The sequence below is a fragment of the Notothenia coriiceps genome, unplaced genomic scaffold (assembly GCF_000735185.1).
Source record: "Notothenia coriiceps isolate Sejong01 unplaced genomic scaffold, NC01 NC01_scaffold00024667, whole genome shotgun sequence".
Classification (NCBI taxonomy): Eukaryota; Metazoa; Chordata; class Actinopteri; order Perciformes; family Nototheniidae; genus Notothenia; species Notothenia coriiceps.
In genome coordinates this window covers 1,790,125-1,817,232 of record NW_011357368.1, presented here as the reverse complement: position 1 = coordinate 1,817,232, position 27,108 = coordinate 1,790,125, and the positions used below count along the sequence as shown (strand labels likewise).

Sequence of the window (27,108 nt, the reverse complement as noted above, 5' to 3'; positions counted from 1 at the left end):
TTAAACCCTAACCCTAACATGTCACCCATTGAGCATGTTTGGGATGCTCTGGATCGGCGTATACGACAGCGTGTTCCAGTTCCTGCCAATATCCAGCAACTTCGCACAGCCATTGAAGAGGAGTGGACCAACATTCCACAATCAACAACCTGATCAACTCTATGCCAAGGAGATGGGTGACATGTTAGGGTTAGGGTTTAACCCTAGGGTTTTCGGACCCCCCCAGACCCCCCCAATAAAGCAAAACTGCACGTTTCAGAGTGGCCTTTTATTGTGGCCAGCCTAAGGCACACCTGTGCAATAATCATGCTGTCTAATCAGCATCTTGATATGCCACACCTGTGAGGTGGGATGGATTATCTCGGCAAAGGAGAAGTGCTCACTATCACAGATTTTTTCAGATTTGTGAACAATATTTGAGAGAAATGGTTATTTTGTGTAAATAGAAAATGTAGATCTTTGAGTTCATCTAATGAAAAATGGGAGCAAAAACAAAAGTGCTGCATTTATATTTTTGTTCAGTGTACATAACACACTACAGCAAAAAGAAAACCCCAAAAGCATAGTAGGCCCCTTTAAAATCAGTGCATGCAGAAATATCTCGAGGAAGCAGTAGAGATTTACCTTTTCAACGATGATCATGTCCCCAACTTGTATGTCTGAGCTCTTAACTGGAATTTTACCTAAGAAGAAAGACAAATGAAATGAAGAAAAAACACTCAAATGATACCTTTCTTTTTGAAGACATACTCTGAGTATTTGAATAACTATGAAATAAACTGAAGGTATTGATTTCAGGCTCTTAAAACCACAACCCACTTTTCCGTCTCACTTTCTAACAGGTTGGTTACCTCCTGCAGGATAATGTAATACCCCTCTGTTTGCATCTCTGGTCAGAGGCATAGACAAAAACAATGGCACATAGGGTCACTCTCAATTATATTGCCTGCAAAGCCTTCTTCTTCTAGCTGCGTGCATGCACACGAGCACATGGAGAGTGTGAGAGCTGCAGCCTCAGGTCACAGATAGCACACAGGGGTATTTCACCACACGTTCAACAAAGGGACAGATCTTAGATCATACGGTCTTGAGAAAGTGAGAGAAGGAAAAATCAATGCAATTACAGCGAGAGGAATGACTTCTGTTACAAGTGTAGATCCCGTGGAGTGCCGTCTCTTTAATTGCACGGGGAGAGAATATCCGTTATCATAATGTCAGCAAACAGTTGCAGTCATGAGGAGGAGAGTGGATGGATGTCTCTCACTAACCTCGCACTGTGAGCTTGGTATACAGTTGAGAGTTCATCTCTTTGTCCCGTCGGTAGCGCCGCATTTCGTCCACAGCCTCGCGCACCATCGTCACGGTTAACACAAAACCCTGAGCCACAGAAGGTAGGGCAAAACAGATTCAAGTCAGCAAGATCGTTCAGAAAGCTGAAACGGAAAAAAATGTAGTTTAAAACTGTCTCAATGGGATAAAAAGATGACTATAAAGTCATAAGTAGGTGATTCATCTGAATTTATATTTGTTAATAACAATTATTCTAACTATACATATAAATGCAGATACATTTCTGTGTCCAAGTGTCAAAAAGTGAAATGATTGTCTACCATCAAATCAATTGACAATTCACAAATTCTTGAATAAACTAATCATTTTAATATTCAATTATTTACACTAAGGCCTTCTTGAAACTCAACCTATAATGCATAGAGCTCTTTTCATACACTAACGATAACAGTGAGAAATGAAAAGTGTTTCACAACAAATAATGTTTAAAAAATACCAACACACAGAGAAACACATGACTTTGTGTTTAATAAAAACACTTAATAACTCAATTCAATTCAAAGGCAAACTAAAAAGGCAGGTGTTGGGTAGGCCGTAAAAGAAAAACACTCTCCAACTAGCTTCCATTGCATTTCTATGAGAGACCAACCCATTTTTCATACAAATCAATGACAGAGATCAATCTGAAGTGCATTCACCAGCGGTGCCCAGTACGTGTAGAGGTATCCAATTTTCAGGGATGGCACAAACTGGGAGCAGGCTACCACCAGGAAGTAGAGATTGAGGAAGAACTTGAACTGCTGGTAGAGAACCTGAGAGCAGAGGAGAGGATTCAGAGAGGTGAGGGAACCTGTCAGCGAGGTGGGTCACAGACCATGACAGCTGCCAGCGAAGACAAAGAGGATGTCGCCGCAACCGATGGGTTACTGTACCAGATCCAAGAGGGAACAGGATACATGTTAATGCTGTTAATTTTATATTAACCTGATGGAAACTGGGACACTGAGAACTTCTGTTACACATGGCATTCAGGGTGAACATTTCCCCTGGCATGGTACCTTTGAGAAAGCAGTAGTGTGCAGTACTTAGGTCAAATATAAGTACCTGATAATTGGACCCGAGTATTTTCATTTGATCCTACTTTGACTTAATTTTAAGCCAATATTCTACTTTTTACACAATTTATCTGAAAGCTTGAATCACTAGTTACTTTATGAATTCAGATTGAAAGCTGATATACAAAACATGAATGAATTATGAAATAATCATTGACTTATAGGTTAAAATTAACAGCAGCAGAATAACAAATAGTAAAAGTTAGCTCCACATTTAGCAGCTGTTCTAAACCAAGCTGGGGAAGTTCGCCAGCGTTGAAGCAAATGTTAGTAGTGGCCAAACGTTGGTACTACAACTACAGTGTCAGACCCATTGACAAGAGACATCTGTAAATCAGCGTAAAATATTTTTTAGGTCAATTATCCACCAAGTACACACACGTGAATAGCCTGTATTAAAATCATTTGTTCTTAAAGTTGTAAAATGCGCTAAAAGCAGAATTAAGTTTTTTTTCCCTCCATTCATTTTACTGAGCTGAGACACTATGGGCCCAAGACCCCGGTTGATCCAGAATTTATTTGAATCAACAGTCGCTCCATGTTTGGCTTCATGATCCACTGAGCAACTTTCATAGGAATGACCAATGAAGGACAAATACAGGACTTCTGATTCTTATTCTGATACATTCATAATCATAAACCATTGATTTTATTCATATCGATCTGAAATGAGCTTTTACACTACACAAGCACTTTTACTTTCGGAATGTAGGTGTGTTTGATACCAATACTCTTTGTATTTCTACCCAAGTAAGATGGAGCCTTGACTTTGACTTGTAACAGAGTATTTTCACATTTAGTTATTGCTACTTCACTTAAGTATAAGATCTGAGTACTCGTTCCTCCTCTGGTATGATGTCTGTTGGTGCCTATGCTTTGCAGAACAAACACAGCACAAGACAAACAGGACTGATCACCACAATAATGGATAAAGAAGGAACTTTCTTAAATCACGCGGAGCAAAGTGCCACCTGTGACTTACTGAGGGCTCTTTGCTAATGGGCCATCCATCAACAGGGATCTTGGTATCCCATTCATCTAAGGTCACATTTTGAATAATGTTCGCAATAATGAGAGTCCTGCATCTCGTCACAGATTATCAGAGACAACGGGATCAATGCACGGCTCTCGACGGTTAATGAACCCCCTGACCTTTAGGGAAAAATGCACACTGCTAAACTCAATTTGTGTGTATTTAATAATTCATCGCAGAGGGAGAAAAACAGAGCCGTTGTGTTCGCCATCGACGAGAATATCCGCATCTCTAACAGACAGTTGACATTTTATTGCCTGGGCCAAAGGCGCTCCTCTTAATCATGGAACCGTTTGGTTTTTAATAAGTAAGTCTGATGGATCTCTTATGTCCCCTACAGTGTAAACCCTGGCCTTAATGATAGAACAGTTAACAATTAGACCCAGTGCAGGCTACTGTGCTTTACATAATACACATATTTCATCTGGATGAAGTAGGGATTATAAAACAGTGGGAACACGAGGGTGGTTTTGGCGCAGTGGTTAGAGCGTTGGTCATCAGATCAAGGGGCGCTGGTGAACTCTAGTTCGAATCCCGCCTCGGCCGCCACTGCGTCAGGCCGTTGTGTCCTTGGGCAAGACACTTTACCCGTATTTGCTCCTGTGGGTAATGTCCACAGTAATGACTCTTACATGTCTGATATGTGTAATGTGTAAGTAAAGCGCTTTGAGCACCTGTAAAAGCGCTCTAATAGTAAAAATGTAACATTGACTCAAAACAGCCGTAACGTCTACGTTTGTTCCGAAGATCAGAGCATGAAATGTGAATTCTGCTACATGAGCAAATGGAGTGATGTGACCCACAGGATATGCCTTAGTTGTTTCTCTGGAATCAAACGTACCCCAGGCACGAAGGTGAAGATGTTGTATTTCTGGTTTTTGATGCCGTTTTTGGGGTACTTCTCTTCACATTTCTCCGGGCAGCCGAGCCAAACGGTCCTGGCCTTCAGCTCCTTTCTCCTCCGACATACACGGGCCAGGCAGTCGCAACAGCTGAGAGAAACAAAGAGACATATGTCATCCAGAGTAAACATCACACCAGATACATGCTGCTCAATGGGCTGCAACTAACAGTCAACAGCAATAGCAACACTAACATTAGCAATTCATCTCCTGATTATTTTCAGGTCTATAAACAGTCCAGGAATTGTTATGCATGTCTGTGGTGACATATTTCGTATGATCAACTGGAAGAGATGTCATAAACAAACACATGACATAAAGTAAAGCAGCAGATTCTGACAATTCTGAATTTTATACCAATCAATGTATTGCTTAATTTACTGATTCAACTAAATTATAAACGCTTAGTTTGTGGCCGATTTATATACAGCTCTGGAAAGAATTAAGTGACCACTCCAAATTGATCCTAAATCTCTACATGTATGGCAGCCCTTTCATTCCAGAGTCTGTTCAATTCCAACACAGAGAAATGTTGGAAGTAGTTTATAGAATAAAATAAAATAAAAATGCATTTTTCTCAAACACATACCTAGAAATAGTCAAACCAGAGGAACTGATAATGCTGCAGTGGTCTCTTCATTTTTCATAGCTGTACATTTTTTTCGATAAGACTAAAAGAATATATAGAAAAGGTAAGTTGATACCTTCATTTTTAACCACTTTCACAGACAAATGACAAGACTTATTTTCTTCTTTTTTTTTTTTTATAAAAGAGAAGTTCACTTCAAACTTTTACAAAAAGATTAACGGTCACACAAAAATATGTTTTCAGCAAACTTTTCAACAGGGAGGATTTGAAGATGTTGCATGAATCAGATCTTTAAGACTTCTTTTGACACAATTTCATAAACAAACCCTTTGCCAACATCATTTAAAGGTGGGGTAGGTAATTTTGGAGAAACCAGCTCGAGTGCGCTAGAATTTGAAAATACACAATCGGAAAAAATCTGCCACTTCCTTACAGAGCCCATCCTCCAACATACACGAACGCGCACATGACCAATGAGGGCACGAGATAAGTTTGTGCACAGATGGAAGGCTGACAGGCAGGTAGGCCATCCAGTTACTTTAGCCGGACCGGCTCAGATGATTGGTCGTGCTTTTTACAGTACTACGGCTTCCACAGATGACATTTTTTTATTTTTTTATTATCAAAGCATTTAATTAGTCATTGCTATTGGGATGTTAAGAGAATTCCATGGAATATAACAAGTGTTTCTGAAATAAATGACATACCCCACCTTTAAATGATCTGAAATGTTAAGATATTCCTAGGAGGAATTGGGAGTCAGGCACTTTTAGAGTTGAAAATCAGAGGAATCTTAAGAACCAAACATAATGTTTGTGTGCAGACAAGTGTTTATCAGTGTTTATGTGAACGTGATAAACACTTGTTTTGAGTTAGTTTGACCTCATGTTGACTCTTACTAACATTCAATAACCAGCCACATGTACAGTTAGTATTGTGATATTATCAAAGTTCTGAGAGGGGATTAGATTGATGGATTGTGACATTTACTTTTTTTAAAGTATTTGACTTTCTATCAACCTGCTAATGACTACATTGGAGCTTATCTAGCATATCTGATATCAAACGCAAACAGAGGTGTAGTGCAGGGGTAAATTACAATGAGAGCGCTGGCACCTGGGGGGGAAAGATGAGAGGGTGTGTGTGTATACCGTCATGCTGATCGACTTGGCTTTTCCACTTTTTAAGCAAGTTGGCAAAACATGAAACTAAATAAATCAACTTTGGTGAAAAGTCCTGTTTGTATTGGCGTCGCTGCTCTCTGTCTCTGTGCACCCCCGGTCCGGTTTCATAAGAGCCATTATTTGAGCAAATGAATGCTATTCAAACGATATGCTATTTGAACAGTCAGGGCTTATTCGGCGTGAATTATTTGAGTTTTATAATCCCACACTAAGCACACATAAAATTACTGGAAAGCATCAAACTGGTCAGCTGTGAAAAATCCGATTTGTTCATTAGTGGTGGGGATGGGGAGGGGGGGGAGGATCAATATGCAACTGGAGATGCATTGCTATCAACACAGAGAATGTTCCATGGAAGTCCTTCATTAGTAAACGCTTCTTTATGGGCACTGAACAAACATTTGTGTATGAATGTTACACTTTATTGCACGAACAAACACTTCTAAAAAAAAAGGAGCATCTTTAGAGGGCAAAACCTCTCAAATGAATCATTAGCTGGATCAACCGCAGCGCTGTGTCTGACCTGAAAATCTTTTTTGGACTGATGGTGCGCATCGAGGAACTCGACCAAAAAACATGCCCTTATCCTCTCTTTGCACTTCATGCACAGCTACCGGTGCGTTCGAAATCCAAACTGATCGCCACCAGCGTACTCGCTAACATTATACACTACATTTACAGAGTGACAAAACAGAACCACCACTTTCAGAGCGGGGAAAAGGTCCAAATGGAAGGGCAATAACTCCTGATGTGAGAATGTATTGCAGAACAGGAATTTGTTTAGGTTTGAAAGCAATAAACATATATGTATTTATATATATATATAAAAATAAAATAAAAATTCTACTATTCAAATCTGTTTATAAAACGGACAAGTCAAATCAAGCAATCTGATTGGTTCTTAGCCGTGATATACTGAGCGTATACCACGGGTAGAATTGTAAGTTACTTTTCACAACAAGTCAGTATCCCTCCGCGTCTGAGAAAAACAGTATACCGTTGGGCTGAAACAACCGTTTATACCGTTTGGGCTAAGGGGGTTGTCGACCCTCCACTTCGCGTCGGGCCGAACCACGCCCCTTAGCTGTGATATAATGAGCATATACCACGGCCTGTCGTGAGCTATTGCTTAAATATACGTCAACAGTTTCAGCTTACTCTATTTTTGTGATTTTATTATATGCTGTTACTTATATTCTTTATGCTTATTATCCTTTTTTTGTACTGTTCTGTCCTGTGCGATCTTATTCCTGTTGCTGCTTTAACATGTCATTTTCCTGTCAGTTTGATTGGAAAGCACCTGACCATACGACCTGGACAATGATTAACCTCATTTTAGAATAAAATGTGAATACCCTGTGGGCATTTGTTCAGAGACATGTGGTAAAAATGCTGCAATATATAAATCTGCAGTTAGTGTAAAAAGAGTAAGAATAATATTAAAGTTTCCACACAGGAAAAAGATAGTAGGAGGTAAATACATGTTGCAGAGGCACAAAGTATAGACTTTCTGGATTACATTATAGTTTTGATATTTGTTCAAAAACGTTTCTCCAATGGAGGAGTTAGAGTAAACTTGAGCAAGGGAAGAACGTTGAGCTCCATGAGATCCGTGCATCATCATGTTCAAATAAAACCATTTAAAGAATAATAATGCAAAAGGTGAAGAAATACCTGCCACAGAGGACCTTCCACCCCCCCAGCAAGAACCAGCCAAGGCCCCTCTGTCTGTGGCTGACTCGGGCCCGGGGCAGGGTCTGGTAGTCGCTCTCGTCATTCTCAAAGCCTTCCTCCGACATCATCAGAGGCATCTCGTCCAGGTTAGAGGGCTCATCTTCCAGGGAGTATCTGCCAGGACAGGGGACAGTCAATTAGTTAGAACAAGAACTTGCCATGGAACTTCAATGGATTGTGCTGACAAGGACATACTATTAGAAATGAAGAATGATCATATTTTGTGTTAAGGTGTAAATGCAAACAATGTTCCAGCCTTGGACTTTAGATCTCAAAATATGAACTTTAGGGGTTTGTTTCTCTAAAAAAAATAATGTAAAGCCTGCTATCACAACTAAATTGACACACAATGTCCGTTTCTTTTTTTAAATAGTTACATATTCTGAAGAACTTGGTGGTCTGACAAGGTGGGGTGGATGAGTTAGTGGGCATTGAGGGATGTGTGTTGGTTATTGGGCATGGAGGGGGTGGTATGGAAGGGTGGAGGGTGGGGCGGCTTGACCTGGCATCAATGTGATTGTCTTCTTGTACATTGTTTATTCTTTAAAGCCCTGATACTGTTATGTAAAAAATATAAAGATTTGTATTCAATAATGATGATATTCTATTTACATTAAGTTACACTGATGATAATAAACCCGACATTTGAAACGTGTCCATATCATTACGCTTTGAATCCAACTGGTTGCTGAATTATACACAATCTACAAGCTGTTGGGCAACTAAGGACATTCTGTAGTCAGTTGACAGAGTTCCAGATGTGCAGATTCAAGCAAAAGTCTGAAGAAAAGCCAAGATTAAAAGATATTTCGCGCAGTGCATCAGTTCCTCCATCACTAAGTACTGCTGAGTGTGTCTCCTATTCACATTATAAAGACACACTGGATACACTCTGGAGAAGCACAGAATGACTTATTCATGAGGTATACTGTAGAATCAAGGCAGCCTGTAGCTTAACAGAAATGCAACATAGGCTTACAGTCCTGGCTTAGTCACCGTAAACCTTAGCTAGTGCGTATCAACAAACAAATACAATGTATGCATTTCTCTGTAACAAACAATATACAATCAAGAGAAGATGCAAAACATATTCAAACTTGTGGAAGAGTTCAAACTGCAGGAAACTCAGCATGTAAAAATGCATCTATATAATGTTTAGCATTTGGTTCATATTTAAGTAATTAACAGGGAAAGGTTTACAGGTCTCTATTGAAAAATCTGCTAAACGAGACACATTTCTCATTTCTCACATTTTTGCCTCCTCGGTCCTCCGACAGTGACCTGGAAATCGATGTCAGTGCGCCACGTTGAAGGACATCTAATTTCTCTTAATGCACATCGAGGACCGAGCATCGAGGAGGCTCATATATTATATTACATTACATTACTCGCTGTCTCAGGACAGCACTACTTATTATGTGTAGGGGCTGTAGGTGTGTGTGTGTGTGTGTGTGTGTGTGTGTGTGGTCACCAGGTGTGTGTGTGTGTTGTGTGTGTGTGTGTGTTGTGTGGTGTGTGTGTGTGTGTTGTTGTGTGTGGTGTGATGTGTGTGGTGTGTGTGTGTGTGTGTGTGTGTGTGTGTGTGTGTGTGTGTGTTTGTGTGTGTGTGTGGTGTGTGTGTGTGTGTTGTGTGTGTGTGTGTTGTGTGTGCCGCGCAGAGAACAGGCAGGACCTGGTCTCAGTCTGGTTTGGTTTCCCCTGTTTACTTTTAAGCAGGGACGTTGCACAGGTACGGCTAATGTTGCCCGGGGCAGCGGCCCTTTTGGAACTTTTTGGCCTGACTCTGCATCTGGAGAGAACGAACAGTCTTTTTTTACTGTTGTGGCCGAATAAACATGATAAGCCCACAATTAGTTTGTAGAAGTTCTCGCTGCCGATAACAAGCTACCTTGTCAGCGCATTCATCTGCCCCAGTGCACGTGACCTTTGTTTACAAAACTAGACAGCTGGAAAAGCAAAGGAAAGCCCTCCGGTCCTGTCCGGCCTCATATGGCTATGGTGATCATGTGCCTTCCTGGCTTTGGTCCAATCCTCGGGTCAATCTGTCCCCGGAAATTGTCCTCCCGTTTTAAATACTGCAGCTTTTATTGAATTTGAGTTTTCTCATGGCAGTTAGAGCTATAGGGGACAAACCAGGGGGACTTTACCTTCCTCTTGACCCACCGCGGTTAATTACAAAAAAAACACCTAAATATACTTGTTATTGTGCCTTCTGTCTTTCTTGTCTTTTCATCTGCTTCCATAAATCCCTCACCGCTCGCTCTCTTTCCTTGATCGCCCTCTCTCTACATACGGAGAACACTTCAGCTGTCCCGCTTCATTGTTAGGATTTCTGGACATGTCTCAACATTAAGGTTTGGACCGATCTCTGTTATTAAGTTATGAAATACTAAATAAATAAGTAATTAGATGCCTTACCGTTACTGCACTCATAAAGAATGATAATAAGAATAATGTGTATTGAACTGGTTTAATCAATNGCGGCGACTAAGACGCGAGGCGAGGCGAGGCGAGGAGTCGAGGCGAGAGGAGTTGAGGAGGTGAAAACTGAGAAATGAGAGGGCTATAGTCTGCTTTAAGCCTGACACATCAGGCCGAAATCGCCGTTTTTCGTTAGTGCGGACGACGAGTGTGCCTGTCGCCCCAAACTCAATTTGCGTGTGTCCCGCACAGTCCTGCCGTGACACGCCTTATTTGCCTTTCATGGCCGAGGCATCGGGCCGGGCCAGTTGGACAAAATAAATCACTCTGATTGGCTGTTCAGCTAGCGAATCAGTGCATGAGAATGGAAACGAGTGAGGGAGTACATCAAAAAAACAAAAACAAGCTTAAGAAGGCACAAAGAAATGTCTTCCGCAAGCAACACTAGCAATGGCTATAGCTCCAGTACCGCACGAGACATGTTTTCGATGGACGAGGTGAAATGGAGACGCCACACGCTATTTTGTTGTGTTGTTTATCACGGAGTCGGTTCTTCTTCTCTGTCTTCCGGTTGTTGCCGTCATTTTGAAATGACGAATACATACTACCGCCGCCTGCTGGTAAGGAGAGTTATTGCCACTCACGCATGCGCAGTTCGTACGTGCTACTTGGCCGTCGGCTAAAGTCTTTGCGGTGTGTTCCAGTGCGACTGTTGGCCAAGAAGCAGGAGACGTGAGGCGACACAACAGTCGTGTTCCGTCGGGACGTGTTCTTTGGTGTCAGTTTGGTGTGTCAGGGCCTTTAGATGAAGTGAGGATTGCGAACCAAAGGGGGGAGATGCGGTTTACTATTAGAGGAGTTACTCTCTTGGTTAATATAAAGTCAAGGCCGTTGCACATTCTGCTGGCATGTAGCTGAGCCTAAACTATTGTTTACCTGCTGAAAAAACATCACCAATTATTTCTGCAACCACGCATTTACTGGAGGCACTCCACATGTGACAGCAGGCCTCCATATTGATTGAATATACAAAAATGTAATGGGTTTTGTGCAGAAATTAGACAAGTTGCAGGAAGTCACAATGCAAAACCCAAATCTGGTTTTGATAGGATAATAAGGAAGCTGCCTACTGTGCCTACTGCTTTTAAAGCTGAACTACTTTTTTTATAAACTAAAATAAACACTTGCAACATGACATTAGGAGACCTTCAGAACCAATGAAGGCCATTGTTGTATTGTCAAGTCTTTCTTCTCTCTACAATGCCTGTTTGCTTTCATTACAAATAACTTCTTGTTGAATTAAAACCCTACTTCAACATATAGTAATAAAACCATGGGCTACTGTACAATTATATCCCCTTCCTCTTGCCTTCCAAAAGGAGAGTGTGAGTGTCTGTGAAGGTGTTAACCGGTGTTGCTGAATATTTGCTGATAGATGCGTCCCTAAGTTCTGCACACAGGGTGTGGATATGAGTGAATCATGAGTGAGTATATAATGTAACACCCAGTGTTATTGACAGAACAGCTTTGTAGAGTCATACTTTGGAGACTTAAGTGTATTATTGCTGTTTTATATCAAAACTGCAAAACATCAGTGCACTCAAGCTAAATTAAGATTTGAATTACATTCTTCATTTTATTCAACTGCATGCAAATTAGGGCTGCACGATTTGGGGAAATAATCTAATTGCGATTCTTCTGACAGATATTGCGATTGCGATTCGATTTGCGATCCAGCGGAAGTTTATTGTAAAATGCGGCCATATCTCCGGCTAGGAAGGTCGCATCAACGTGCTCCCGTCTCTAGCACCCCCGCAGCCCGAGCTACGAGTGAAAGAACTAAACTTACATGAAACTTCCGTTGGGTTGTTTTAAAGTCAAGCTTCAGTTTAAGATTCACCCTGTAATAGATGTAGAACATGTGATGGAGTATTACTAACCTGACTCAGACGGTTAGTTTCACCACACCATCTAGGAAAGCTCCATTGGAAGCCATTTGGAAAAGTATTTCAAAAATACTTGGCAGGTGATTGGATCAATCTGTCTATCACCTACTCTCATGGGCCACTTCTGATTGGTTAACAATGACTGGTACATGTGGACCACAGCACTTCTGATTGGTGTGGATGACTGACACACAAGAAGAACAAAAAAACAAACTTAAAAACAAAAAACAAACATAATTGCATCATTTAAAATTCGTGATTTCGATTTAAAATTGATTAATCGTTCAGCCCTAATGCAAATGCACAATTCTGGGAATTGTTATAATTACGCACTTCAAACGCTATTTGAAAAAAGGGTTGAAGGATAAAAAACAACAAATAATTTGTCGGTGTAGGCCTTCCCATATGGTTACAATGCCCAAAGAAAATCTTATATGGAATATAAGTAGCCTGAAATGCCCATCTACTGTACACCAATCCCTGCCTTGTTCCCTACAAAACACATTATGTAAACAAANTTATAAAATTGAAAGGCGGAGGCAGTGGTAACAGGGTCCAGATGCAATGGTTTGAAGGCCGGGAGCGTTCCGGCTGGGCGCTGGAAAGAAAAGAGCTAGGGCTCAACACGACCTAATCTTAATAGGGGCCCCCACCCTGGGAGAAACCAAAATCAAGCAACAACACGCACGAGTACACAGCGGGCCACTCAACGGTAACGACAACTGCAAAACAACCGCATGGACCAGCCCCTTATCTGTTACCTTTTTCTTTCCTTTCTTTAAATGCATATGCATAAAGATCGATCAGCTGGAAACATAGCTGGACAGTCAATATCTTCATTGCTTGATGAGTTCGGTGTAAGCCAGGATGTCACAAATGCTAAATTATTGAAATGTAAATATTTGAAATGCAATTCATAAACTGAATCATAGCTTTTTTGCTTTGAATCCTTAATTAAGCTAATGGACCTCACGTCGCCGCAAACTTGGCTCTTTCATCCTAACTGTTATTTGTACTAGCCAACCGCCTATCAATCCCCACCGGCATCAAGCACCGGACCTGGGGGGACAGAGCCTTCTCCGTTGCTGCCCCCTCCCTCTGGAACTCACTCCCACAACCCATCAGAGACTGCACCGACCTCACCACCTTCAAAAAACTCACAAAAACTCACCTCTTCAATCTGGCTTTTAATGTGTGATTGTTTTTGTATTATTTGACTTTAACTTTAACTAAATATTTATTTGTTGTTCTTTTCTTTTCACTATATCTGTAAAGCGTCTTTGAGCACCTGTAAAAGCGCTAACAAAATTAATCTATTATTATTATTATTATTATTACTAGTCAATAACTACGAAGTACTCGATGTTGAGTGTGAACTATTGTTGTCAACACATTAAAAATAACGTATATACCATGGCAATCGGAAATAGTTAGCAGCAAGAAGACAATAACATGCCTTAAAGTAAGAAAACACTGTAATTCTGGTCAAAGGTTAACTGAAAAGTCTTCAAAGAAAAGCAAGGATCTATTGAATGCCTTAATATTAGTTGCAACAAGTGGGACCTTTGTCAAAAGCCAGGGACTGTAGAAAACTGCAAATGACATGCTGAAAAAGCAGCGTTAGGTAGTGTTGGTTAGATATGGTTGAAAACCTGCAAATCATCTCCTGAGGTTTTGACCTCAGCCACATTAAGTGCTTGAGGCTACCACCAACTTCTCATCACTGTTTTGTTTACAAACTGTTGGGACCTTCCAACAGGAAACACTAACATCTAAAGTGTTTGTATGATCTATAAGTCCCACATCTGATTGCAAAACTCCAACTCTAATGGAAGCGTGGGGTGGTTTTGGAAAGGTTTTATGACTCTCCAGTGACGCACATGCATTGTAGTAAACAATTTTGAAATACTCTTATTGGTTTTTAAAGCTCTTAAGGTCTTGGTCCTAGATATTATCAGATTTGCGTTCTACCTATATTACCCTCAGGTCATCTGGTTCTGGCCTCTTTTAAATCATACCAAAAGTTAAAACAAAGACCCATAGTGAGGTGTCTTTTTATTATTATTATTATTATTATTAGATTCTTATTTTAGTTCTTTTTATTATTCTTATACCGGATTATACCTGGGAAGGAGGAGATAGTGTTGTTCTTATATTTTGTTAAATGTCTATGTGTTTGGTTTGTGAAGCACTTTAAGAGTTACCTTTGTGTCTGAAAAGTGCTTCATAAATAAAGTTAGATTTGATTTGAACATTTGCTTCCCGTTACAATAAAAAAGCTTAGATAATGTGGCTTTACCAGCTTCAGGACCCGCTGCTCTGTATCTGTTTCTGATCCAGCAGAAGCCACACCAATTCCCCAAATAACTGCCACATGAATGTAATTACTGAGAGCAAGAGAATACAGAAAGGCTGACATTCTTTAAATGCGAGATAAGAGAAAACATCAAAACAAATGGTGCTACATACACTAGTGATGGGCTACCATTACTCATATCAACATATGCAATGTAAACACTACTACTACTAAACATACCATCTAGTCTAAAAGTACCTGATAATGCGACAAGTTTCCTTCATTTCCATATCTGAATCTAAGGGCTTGTCCTCTCTGAAAAATGAACAAGCGGGTGAATGATGACTCCAGTATGCAACACATTATTATAACATGTGACGAACTTAACACACAGAAGCCATCATGTGACTTTAAATGAAATGCCAGCAGGGTACTAAGCAGTGCAGTGGTAAAGGGATATATGTCACTAACTAAGAGGTTATAGAGTTTGTGGTATTGGGCTAATAAAGGTATACTAAAATTAGAAGGGTTTGTAATTTTAAGGAAACTGGTGTTAGCTCACGAAGCAGCTGTCAAAGAAGATAATGCGAGAAGCTGTCAGAAGCAGAGCTAGCACACAAGCTAACAGCTACAACCAGAACACAAACATACACCAGGGAGCTACCGAGGCACAACACATTTAAACATTTGGGATAAACCGCTGTGTCTTAAGTAAGCAACAGAAGAAAATATGTCAGCTGGCTCCTCCATACCTTGAAATTCTGGCTGAGTTGTAATACGGGATCCTCCTCGAGTTCTTCCGTAACGGATTTAACGGGATGCTGTCAGCCATCTTGGCTGGGCAGTACACATCCTGACGTCACGTAAAAAAAAACGTTTAGGAGTTATGCTGCGTTCAAATACTATTCAGACATATCGTACATAATGATATATAATGGAGAAGTGCGTTTTAGGTTACAAAACACAAAGGGTTTCCTTATTGTTTCCAGTTATTCCATTGACGTAGCACAACATAACACTAACCATTGATAACTCAAATAAACAAATAAGTGTTCTTCTAAAAGTTGTTCTAGTTGAATGGAACAATGCGGAGTTTCCAAATTTCGAGAGTCGCCGAATGCATCTTTTATTTCCCATTGAAAACTAATTTAGAGCCATGATGAGCAGATAACCAGCTGATGAAGACCATGAGTTTGAAGGCTCCGCAAAGGCGAATAATAAATGAACATTTGCTTTTTGACTGTTTATTTGCATAGGCCTTTAGTTACAGTAAACCTAATTTGTTCTTTTTGGTTTATTTTTTCACTTAAATCCCAGATGATATTCTAGATCATCTAAAAAAAAAAAACACATTTAAATGTAAAGATAAATTATTAAGTAGACAATGTTTATATCATACGTCTGGAGACAAGAGGAAAAGGAAAAACACAACATTTGTTCAAAACTTAAATAAATAAATTAGCTTATTAAATTGTGATTATTATTATTATTATTATTATTATTATTATGTATAATTATGATCATCTATTCTGTTCATAGAGTGTAGCTTGAGAAGAGTTCAGATGTTGTAGGTCTGCAAAACAGAACAGAAAAGATTAACAAGATGCAGAAACCACATTTAAACAAATAGATTTTGTTTTATAAGTTATGTCTGCTTGATCCTGTTTGTTTGTGGGAAATAAATACTTATCGCTTACATAATGCATGAAGAAAAAGTAATCAAATAAAATGAAAGATCTTAGTTTAAGTTTTTACTACAAAAAGTAAGCATGTATTATTCTAATGTGTAAAATAACATTAGGAAAGTGTTTACCAGAGTGAGGCAGTGAATTGAACATACAGACTGTTTGTTCTAGTTTTTATTTGGGTCCAACTGTTGTTTAAGAATAACAATTTCTCACCATAATATTGACAACTCTTAATTGTGGGTATTCATGAGCATGTATTGTGCTTTGCACCAGCTAGCAGCATTGGGCAGCTGTCCGGAGGAGATAACAGACTCTTTGCATTATTGATTTGAACATACAGTATGTTCCCCTTATTCAGCACCCTAGGAGTTCTCAGGTGCAAGATAAACAACTTTTTATTGTATTGGAACCAAAACAAACATTCACAAATGACGGCAAAGTAAAATAGCAAAATGTGAATACCCAACTATTCTTTGTCAATTGATAAAAAGTTCTTTTTTAAGTCTATATATAATACATACGAACAAACAAGAGCTTTTACAAATATTTTAATGTTCACAATAGATTGCATAAGTATTAAGTCTCCATTCATTGTTTTTTCAATTGATTCCAATTTCTTTGCTGTCATCAATCAGCATAGAAAAATGCCTATTATTCCCCAGGTCCATGCCTGTCTTGGTTAGACTGTTTATTGGACTTCCTGCGGCGCTCACTCTGTCCATGCCTGCAGTCAGAGGGTGCAGCTGAGAGATGCCTCTGTTCTGAATCACTGAGATCTCGTTGTTCTTCGTGGCCAGGCTGTTGGCGATCGCTGTAGCGTATCGGTTCCAAAATCCAGGATCTACGTTCATGGCTCGAGCTGCCAGGTCTTTCTGAAACATCTCTCCAAACTTTGCGGCCTCTCCGCTCAGCAGGGCCATGGGATTTTCTACCGACAGACGCCGGCCTCTCCTGGCTGGTGCGTTGTTCCACATGTGAGTTCCCATATGAACCTGAAAATGACAGGAAATTAGATTTGATGTATGCTTTTATTTCTCAACAAAAACATGTTACCCATGGGTTGTCGCAGTAAATATCCAGCCCCCTACACCTTAATAGCTGCAGCTTTATTATCTATTACACTATAATACTCATTCTATATACAATAGCCTTTGTTAAATAAAATGTGAAAAGGTTTCAGATATCTGTTTTAATTGATTGAATCTGTGTTTACCAAATCTGACGGAATTGTAGTTCCACTAGAGTGGGTTTTTGAAAGTTGATTCATGCTTAGTCACCCAACAGAAAATTGATCAGCAAGAAAGTAATAGTTCATTAAAAAATCGCTAGGTATTTTTGCTGGTACAAACTTCTTGAATGTTAAGATTTTATGCTATTCTTTGGAGAAATTATTTTAGGTTTTGACCTTAGACTTAACAAAACATTTGTAATGCATATTTAAAATGTTGGGACATTTTATGACAACAATATATTACTAATTCATGGAGAAATGTATCTGCAACCTAAATGCCAGCCCTTTACTGATTTTTCTTTCGAAAGTGACTAGACTCAAATTGTTATAAACATGCATTTTGGCTTATGGGGGAAAATATACCTTGAAACAATATCATAAGAGACATGTTGCACCTAATTATAATCAGGGCATTCATAATTCCTAAAGAATTTCATGTGGCTTTTTTATTTTGAATTTAAGAAAATGCTGTTGTCTTTTTCTTACATTAGTTGAAATGCATGCATATGCCTACATACATACAATAAATATGTTGTAATTAAATAAGAATGTGTGCTCTTTTATAAAAGGGGGAATGATCTGTGTTCGAACAGGGAGTTAAACCGTAATTGAACAGTGATTTAAATTGACAAACTGGCTTACTTTTTCTTTTTGTTTTGAACACACATGAGTCAATGATTAGTTTCTATAAAATAACAGGGAGGTTATGTTGTTGCCATGTATGCTGCCTTACATACAACAAAATACCCACTTGCTGTGTAATTACAAAAATGTAATTTTTAAAATTGATTGACCAGTCACTTGTTTTTTTTCTGTTGTTGTTGAGAACCATTCATCTTATATTTCACAAAAGGCAGATAATTACCTCTAAATATACCAACAGAGCTATCAGCTTGACAGCACAACAGAGAAAAACCTCCTTTATCTACCTTCAGATTGCCTTTCGTGGTGAAGGCTCTGCCGCAGATGGAGCAGACAAAGGGTTTCTCTCCGGTGTGTGTGCGCTCGTGGATCTGCAGGGCGCTGGCAGAAGAGAAGTTCTTCCCACAGGCGTTGCAGTTGTGCTGCTTCGGAGTTCGACGGGGAGGAGCGGGGCCGAGCAGGGAGGTCATTCCTGGGCTGCCGATTGAAGCGTAAGCTGGGGGGATGTGGACGCTAAACGGTGGGAGCTGCCTTTCAGACAAATTGTTCGGCTGACTATGACCATTCATCTCGGTTTTTATCAGCCCAGACGATGTGCTGGTAACCAGGGTGGGAATACTTTGACCTGCAGCTGAAATCAAAGTGCAAAGGGGATCAATCATTGAATCATGTTCATAAGAAAAACACATATTTATCTTTAGTAGGCTATGAACATTTGAATTTCAACATTGCAAGATTACCTCTTTCTCGGCTCAGTTGGAAGGACATACTATAAGGAGTCTCCTCTTTCACACACAGCTTGATGGCCGGTATTCCTCGCAGTTCTTGGACCACTGCAGCCGCTGATGCCGAGGTAGGAGAATCAGGTTGCTCTCTCTTTACTGAGGCTGCCAAAGACTCGTGGGATTCTGGCCTGTTGTTGTTCACTGCAGGTGATTTGATCGTCATGCCTTCTGAGTTGCTTTGAATCGGAGATCCCGATACACGAGGCGAACAGGAAGATTCTGAAACATTTGGGCTGATAAGTCTGCAGTTCTCCACGCCTTTCTCTGCCAAAGACCTTTTAAAATTAAGTTGGCTAATGTCATTAAAACCATTTGTTAGAGATTGTATACCAAAGGAGTGGTTTAGGCTTAAAGTAGAGTCAATCATCCTCATTTGGTTCTCCAGAGCGGCTAAACTTGAAACAATGTTGGACTTAGGCGGTGAATAACAGTCATAGATCAAGGGTTTCGATGGATTTACAACTTCTTCCATACTCTCTACTTCCTCGTCTTCTTCCTCATTATCATCCTCCATTGACATATAATCAAGGAGGTCATTGTCATTGCTGCTGAGACTATCAAAATTCCTCTCGTTGAAGGACATATCCATCTCCTGCAGCCCCTCCATGAGCGTGGAGTCTGGAATCTGTCCGACCATGTGCATGCGGATGTGCTGCTGAAGGACAACAGCGTTGGTGAACTTCTTCTGGCAGATGGGACACGAGTGTTGCACCTGGACGGGAGGGTTTTCTCTGTGAACGCCAATGTGAGTCTTCAGGTTGCCTTTGGTGGTGAAAGCCCTGCCACAAACTTTACATTTGAAGGGCCTCTCCCCGGTGTGGATGCGGTAGTGCATCTTGAGCGCACTCTGACAGCTGAGGACGCGGTGACAGAGGACACACTGGTTGGGGTCTGTTATCTTCTTGTCGATGTTCTCCACCAGCTGCTGAAGCTTTGAGGTTTCAGACGTGTGCATAGAGTCCAGGAAACCCCCGCTTGGGTATTTCATTTCGTCCGAGTTGTACGATAGAGGTGGGGACTCGGAGAGGGGGGATGCTGAGGTGATGGGTTCAGGCGTGGTGGCCACAGATGGGATCGTAGTGCTGGGTGCTTCTGTTATAGGGTTGCCTCTCAATATCAGGGAGCAGTTCTGGGGCAGGTGTATCCCTTCTGTTTTTAGTATATTGGACACTTCTGTCTCACGCTTCAACTCTGAAACAGGAGAGAAATGAGCTTCACTGCCTCTGTGGTTAGGTGACAAAGATACACATTCACCAAGAGCTGTCTGGAAGGGAGATTTAACAGATGGTATTACACTTACGGGGTCATTCGAGCCTCCGATACAGGTAATAGCGGAGGGAAGCGGAAGACCCATAGTGGCTGGCAGAGTTGCTACAACAGGTTTGTTCTCCAGCCATGAGGACACGGGCTTTTCCGGGGGGAAGGACATTCCGTAGGGAATCCCAGAATTTGTTGGCACATTGTCTAGATATTCTGGCACAGGGTAGGGGTTCATCTGAACATGAGGATACTTCTCTTTATGCCTCTGGAAGTGCACCTTTAAGTTCCCTTTTGTGGAGAAGCGATTGCCACAGATGTTGCATTTGAAGGGCCGCTCTCCTGTATGGGAGCGCAGGTGGATCTGCAGAGCGCTGTCGCTGCCAAACACTTTGGCACAGAACCTGCATTTATGCTTGAAGAAAGGCTCCTCTGGGTTGGGCTTGGTTTCATACAAGGGCCCGCTAGGCGGTTTCCCCTTCCCGTGCTTCATGAGGGCTGCGAGAGGGTCAAGTGCATTAGCTGTGGCGGCGATGCTAGCCAAGGGATTGGGGAAAATGACACTGCTAGCGGGGCTCTGAGGTAGAAATGGTAGGCTGGAGGGGGAACAGAGGAGGCTGCTCTGTCCCAGGGGGAGTGGGCTGGAGGAGCTCAGCGTCTGAGAGCAGCTAATGCCGCTGCTGTGTGAGCCCATGTAAGGAGGCAGCAACGTGGAGATGTTGCTGCTGCAGCTGGTGACAGATGGGGTTGAATTTTCTGAAGACGTTGAGGTACATTTCACATTTCTGAAGGTGGACTGCCCATATAGAGTTTGTGAGGGGAGACTGTGTGACTTCTCAAGCACAGAAGACAAAGAAACAGCAGCCTTTCCGTTGAAGGTTGAGGGCATGGTTCCTGATAGAGGCAGGATGGGAGGAGGGATGGTGCCTTGAGAAGGGAAAGGGATAGGGGCCAGAGACAGGGATCTGGAGACTGGCTTTAACGCCGCCTGTGTTGGTTGTCTGTTCATGATGGCTACCTGGCTGCAGATCTGCTCAATAAGCTGCAGCTGGTGGACCTGTTGTTGTTGAAGGGCCAGCAGGTGCTCCAGGATCACAGGGATGGCCCCTGAAGCCTTCCCTCCAGCCCCCATGCTGCTGAGCTCCTGGGAGAACTGAGCCACAGCCACCCTGGTGCTGTGGAGGATCTCCAGTGTCACGTTTGTACTCTGCATGCCATAACTGTCAACAGCTGACATCTTGGGGGTCTCAGCGGAATCTGGAGGCTGAGGGCTGGAGGTTTGTTTGTCGTGCAAGTGATGCTCAAGCTCCATGGCTTCATCTCGCTCCAAACCTTCCTCGAAATCGTCCAGGCTATCGTTGTCGTTCACCAGCGTCTCCCCCAGGCCACAGCTGGATTCTGCTGCAGACGAGTCACTAGACGCAACGCTAGGAACTGGAGAGGGTCCAGCAGGAGATTCATCAGGAACTGGCATCCTGTCATTGTCCTTCACTATCAGCACCAAGGGATCCTCAGAGCAGACTTTCTGATGTTCACTCAGTTCAGTCCTGGAGAAGAACTCAGCACAGCATCGTTCACAGATGTGTGTTTCCTGTCTGCTGTGGCAGCCTCCATTGGTGTTCTCTCTGTACAGGCCTGAAACATGAAAAAAACGGATTAAGAATGCATAATGGATCACTTATCGTCCTGATATTTCACCAGAGGGACACATTTTCCTTTATCAAGCTGTAATTATTTCCTATACAGAGCAGTGAGTCCATCTTTCTTAACTTCTGTTGTGGACAAGCATTGTTCAAAAACCACTGAACCAAAGATCTGTGTCCAAAACTAACAATTCATGTTGATTTTAACATGGGTTTTTATGAAGAAGAAAACCATTTAATGTAGAAGAAAACCTCTCATATTTCTATTATTCACCCAAAACAAATGTATAACATTGTCATACAGTGTGGAAATGTGTTTTTATAACAATGAAGCTACCTAGGGAAATTAAATGGGAAACCACATTTTAACAGCAAATATTAGACACTTTCTTTTTCTTTTTATGTCTCAAATTAGATGATATGTAATATAAGTTTTCCTATGTATATATATATTTACAGCGGCATTTGTTCGTGATACCACTTTGGATCTTAGAATTCTACAAGGCCCATAATAAACATATCTTTAAAGTGTTGACAAAGGTTTTAAACTGGCACCCCCTGTTTGCAGATGTTAATAATCTTCCTCAAAAATCAATAAAGTTCAATGAAGTTATCTGACCTCTCCATTGTGCATTCAGACAGATAATGAAATTTCATACACTATATTGATTTTCCTCTGCATTCATACATTTAAGTGTTGTCTCATCTGCACATCAAATGTGCACTTTCTACTATTGTTCAAAACCTACAATGTGTTAATAGTTGTTAAACCGGATTAAAAACCTAAAACGTGGTTATGGATGATGTCAGCTGAAAATGTAATGTAAATGTAATTTGTGCAAAACATCATAGATTTTAGATTTTCAAGGCAGTTTGAAACATAAGTTAAACAGATATTCTTAATGAGCATGGTCAGGCCCGGAAAAACTTGAGTGTATTCTTATTCACAGAAAGACACATTTGGGATTCTTCATCAAAACACAAGGCAATCAAAAAGTGTATAATCTCACAGCCTTAATAAACAGCATGTTGTTTCTATAACAGAAAAAAAGATCTGAATGATACTGTATGTGCACATATTTCGATTTTTAAAGGATTTAATTTATTATATATGTCAGTTTGAAAGGGATCTTTTGACATCACAGTTTCCTCCCCTCCTCCGTCAGAAGCTCATAAGTGACGTAGTTTGAGAAAAGATTTTACATTTTACAATCACTGTTGCATCTGTTCAGGCTTTGCCCCATTAGGGAACAGACAGCATTACCAGATGGAACATTTGGGGAAATCAATAGTAAATTATTTGTACATACACTCCGGCTTCCCTACACAAATTTAAGAATCACAATTAAAAAGCACCAAATAAAATAGATGGGTAATATGTTATTTCATTGAACTTTTTAGCAATAATTTGGATTGCAATGGGAAAATAAAAACAAAGGTAATTAAAAACAACAAGATGAAACCAAATCATGAATAATGAAATGTAGTGAGTGTGTGTTCTGGGTGTGTGTGGCCGACATATGCTGCACTTAAACGCAGTAAATGTGGACAATTTAACGTGCCTGTGTTGAATTGACCATGAATGTGTGTGTGTGAGCTATCAGACTGTATACACGCAGTTTGTGTGAATGTGTGTGTTACTATGCACGTAGTTTGTGTGTATGCGTGTGTGTTATCACTCTGCCTCACCACCTGAGGGAATGAGTATCAGTGTGTTCAAGCTATAACCCCGAATGGGACATCTGTTGTATTCACAATTATAGCAGAACACTCAACAGATCCTCATGCAAACACACTGATACATGTCTGTATTAACTCGGAATATGTTTTTAATTAAATGACAGGCTTCTAACTGTGTCACATCTGTGTCATAAAAATTGATTTAAAAAAAAAATTGGTTTAAAAAGAAGAGTGTGACCACAGTTGAGAGGGTTAAATGTATTTGGAAGTGAAGAGGTAAATAATCAGAGTGACTGGCTCTCCATGTGGGTGGTCTGAAGATCACCAAGGCGATTCAGCAAACACAGGAGCGAAAACACTTTCCCTGTGGATTTTGGGAATTGTTTCTCTTCCAGGAAAAACAAAGAAAAGATCAGTTTTGATTTAGATTCCAAATATAATAACACTGATAGACATGTCTTTTTTAAATGTCACCGATCGCTCAATCCATTATGTTAGGAGCAGAAAACAGATTTATGAGTGTTTCTCGCTGTGTGGTTTGGCCAGGGAAAAGGGTCTGCAGCAGCAAAGCAAACAGAGTGGGGCCAGCGCAGAGCCTCTGAGTGACCCGCGGCTGCAGAGGTCACCACTTCACATGTACTAATTGTATTATGATGCAGACGTGGAGCACTTGCCCCTCGCAGGGTGAGGCTGACAAAGGTTAAATCAGCAGGCTTAATCAAAGCCCCTCTCTCCGAGTGACCGAGCTCCCCCGCATGGCTGCAGGGCTGTGGGGGGGCCTCGAACACACTCAACACCTTCTTACACACACCAATAATAATTAATAAATCACTGACTGACATGAGACAAGAACTGAGGAGAGGATGATTTGAATTAATGCGCAGGCCTTTTGCTTTTCAGATGTGGGACTTAAATGTTGAATAAAGTTGACAGGGATATAAATAAATACTTGAATCAATTGAATCATATTAGATTATATTAATTCAGATTCATTTATGAACTGTCAGCTACAGCCAAGCATGTTGCAAACCAATGTTGTCATTGCGCAATATTTAGAGAGCGAAGGCCAAATACATTTTTTAATTCAGTAATATTTTTTGGGTTTTTTGGATAACCTCTTGTCCAATACATTAAAGGTTTATGTATGTTATAATATCAGTGCTGATACGTACAAATAACATCCAGCTTTCCTACAGATATGATAAAATCATATTACTATTAAATCATTAAAAATGGTTAGTGCTCCACACATGGGCTGGCAATGAAGTGGTATCTCATTACAAAGTGTACAGGGCTGATCATTTTAAAACTATATTGTTTATATACGATATAATGGATGTTGAGATTCATTCAATATTGTGAATTTTCTAGGTAATTTGTGGTGAAAATATTGATACTTTTTAAAGTAAGAATATCAGTTAAACCCATGGGTCCTGCATGCATGTAAAATACACTTTTATTATCATAAAAGTAATATCATTAAGGCCACAATTTCATTTTAGTTTATTTTCTTACGTATAAGATTACTGTTTCTCACTGCACGGTTTTAATAGTTGTCAAGAAGGCCTCGAACACAAATCAATATAACCTACACATTTAAAACGTATTTCAGCTTTAGTTATATTAATGCTTTTATTGTTGGTGGATTACACAACAGGCCTTTCCCATATATCCCCTAAAACGGTTAAAGTTACATTAAATAACATGTGAAAATAGTTGAATTCATGAGAGGTTTGATCGTTTTGTAGCCTACCGTTTTCAGAATAACGTTACTTTGATTACTTTACTCTGTCCACATATCCAATAAATAAATACATGTAGAAACGTTTTTGGTTAAAACACCAAAAAACTATTTAACTATCCAACATTTAATTCCATTCTTGAAACAGATTAATAAACTTTTTAGACATGTATTTTTTAATCTTGCAGACTTCAGACATTCAAAGTGTGAAAACTAATTTATGCTCAAATTGTAAAATAAATAAATAATAAAACTGTGAACCAATTTACTCAATTTAGTTTGCAAAATACAGTTTGTCCAACATTTTAGATATTAAAATGGTCTGGGCCACAATCATTCTTAATCTTAAACCTTTTCTTTGCAATAAAAGTATTTAAATGAAGCTCTACTCATAGTTGTTGTTTTGTATCGCATCAGCTGCAGTAAACACAGTAAAAGTGGTTTTAAACACACGTACCGGTATGGCAGAGCGGTGCGCTCCTCGCCTCTCCCTCCGCCTGGAGCTGCTGCGGCTTGGCTTGCTTGCGGCGGGACATGTTGAGCTCTCTCTGCGCCTCTCTGCCTCCTCACCCCGGCTCATCTACGAGCAGCGAGTGGGACCCTTCAGCCGGAGCGGGGCCGCTGGAATAAACGAAGTGTTCCTGCTGCTGCTGATGCCCGTGTGCAGATTGCGCATGTCAGTGTGATGGTGATGGAAGAAGGATAGCGCTTTTACGACTCCTGCTGCCTTTCGGTGGGTGATTGGCTGCAGTCCTGCCAACTCACGCAAGATATGGAAATGAGGGATGGGGTTAAATAATAATTAGTTCACTTCCTGTCCGGTGATGCTTTTACGCACAACTCTCCGAGGAACTCCAACATGGTTTAGTCCGACGTGTGAGTGGCTCGTGCGCTGTGTAGCAGACCTGGGTTTAACTTTGTGGTCAAATGCTGCATCCTGGTGTCCGTTTGGGATTAAGAGTGCCTTTCTATGGGAGCTTTTTGACGAGTTTGCGTCAAAAGAGTCGCTCCAGTTTGAGTTGACTTCTCTGTTGGATGGATGTCGCCTCAAGAGCAGTTATCCTTCCACAGGAGGAGAGGCTGTGTCCAAAAACTGCCTAAAGTCCACAAGAAAATCCTTTAAAAAAAAGTAGTTAGAGTGCAAACAATGTGAAATAAAGTCAAATTTTGCGCAAACACCTCGCTCAGATCGCAGACAGGTCCGGTCTCCAGCCGGTGTGTTTCGGAAGTGAGGCTCTTGGTTTGTCCGAGGCACCGACGCTCCTTGGTGCCTCCGCCTCCGGTCCATCATTAGAAGCCCCTCAGCCGCCTGCGATAGGCTGCTGACAGGATACCGCAGGAGCTGCTGGAGCCCGTGCTTCATTTGTTACGACCTCCCACAATTTGGCGCCATAAAAGAGCGAAAAATGTCTCCAAGTTGGAAAATAAGTCCTCATTCAGAGGTGGAAAAAGTACTTAGGTATTGTGCTTAAGTAAAAGTTGAAGTAGGCCTACCAGAGTATAGGAATACTGTGTTGCAAGTAAAAGTCCTTCAATCAAAATATTACTCCAGTACAAATGTTTTGGCATTATAACATGCTTAAAGTACCAAAAGTAAAAGTATTCATTGTGCAGATTGGTCCATTTCAGAATAATATATACATTATGATGTGTTTCATAATTATTCATCAAAGCTGGTAAAGGTGCAGCTAGTTTGAATGACTTTGTATACTGCAGGCTAGCTTGTGAATTTACTCCAGGTGATACTAACGTCTGATTTAAGAGTAGATTATATTTCACATCATCAATCCAAATCTGTAAAGTAACTAAAGGTACAAAATAAATGTAGTGGTAAAGTACAAGTACCTCAAAATTGTACTTGACTAAATATACTTAGTTACATACAGTTACTCAGCAGTGGTGGAAGAAGTATTCAGATGCTTTACTTGAGT

At 40.6% G+C, this 27,108-nt stretch overlaps 2 protein-coding genes across 2 annotated transcripts in view; both read right to left on the bottom strand.

The window, feature by feature from the left end:
* The window catches only part of LOC104955404 (probable phospholipid-transporting ATPase IIB), a 32,299-nt gene extending 16,956 nt beyond the window's left edge, over positions 1–15,343 (bottom strand). Inside the window, exons 1-7 of the mRNA XM_010782730.1 lie at positions 15,263–15,343; positions 14,769–14,825; positions 7,788–7,961; positions 4,280–4,430; positions 1,989–2,102; positions 1,269–1,377; positions 625–683 (exon numbers count right to left, since the gene is read on the bottom strand). Of these exons, the coding sequence (XP_010781032.1) occupies positions 625–683; positions 1,269–1,377; positions 1,989–2,102; positions 4,280–4,430; positions 7,788–7,961; positions 14,769–14,825; positions 15,263–15,342 (744 nt within the window). The 5' untranslated portion in view covers position 15,343. The remainder of the gene's footprint in view (positions 1–624; positions 684–1,268; positions 1,378–1,988; positions 2,103–4,279; positions 4,431–7,787; positions 7,962–14,768; positions 14,826–15,262) is intronic.
* A 1,039-nt stretch (positions 15,344–16,382) lies between these two features.
* LOC104955177 (sal-like protein 3) lies at positions 16,383–26,280 on the bottom strand. Its single transcript, XM_010782424.1, has 4 exons — positions 25,635–26,280; positions 18,812–21,748; positions 18,359–18,702; positions 16,383–17,190 (listed from the first exon to the last, which is right to left on the bottom strand). Exons 1-4 carry the CDS (start codon positions 25,711–25,713, stop codon positions 16,798–16,800), a joined length of 3,753 nt encoding a protein of 1,250 aa, XP_010780726.1. The 5' UTR covers positions 25,714–26,280; the 3' UTR covers positions 16,383–16,797.
* Between the last annotated feature and the right edge of the window lie 828 nt (positions 26,281–27,108).

Excerpts from the sequence above, each read along its gene's own strand:
- LOC104955177 (XM_010782424.1), bottom strand. The coding sequence starts at position 25,713 with ATGTCCCGCCGCAAGCAAGCCAAGCCGCAGCAGCTCCAGGCGGAGGGA. Across the intron at positions 21,749-25,634 it reads CGCACCGCTCTGCCATACCG|GCCTGTACAGAGAGAACACC; the intron begins GTACGTGTGTTT and ends TTCATGTTTCAG. Across the intron at positions 18,703-18,811 it reads CCAACTGAGCCGAGAAAGAG|CTGCAGGTCAAAGTATTCCC; the intron begins GTAATCTTGCAA and ends CTTTGATTTCAG.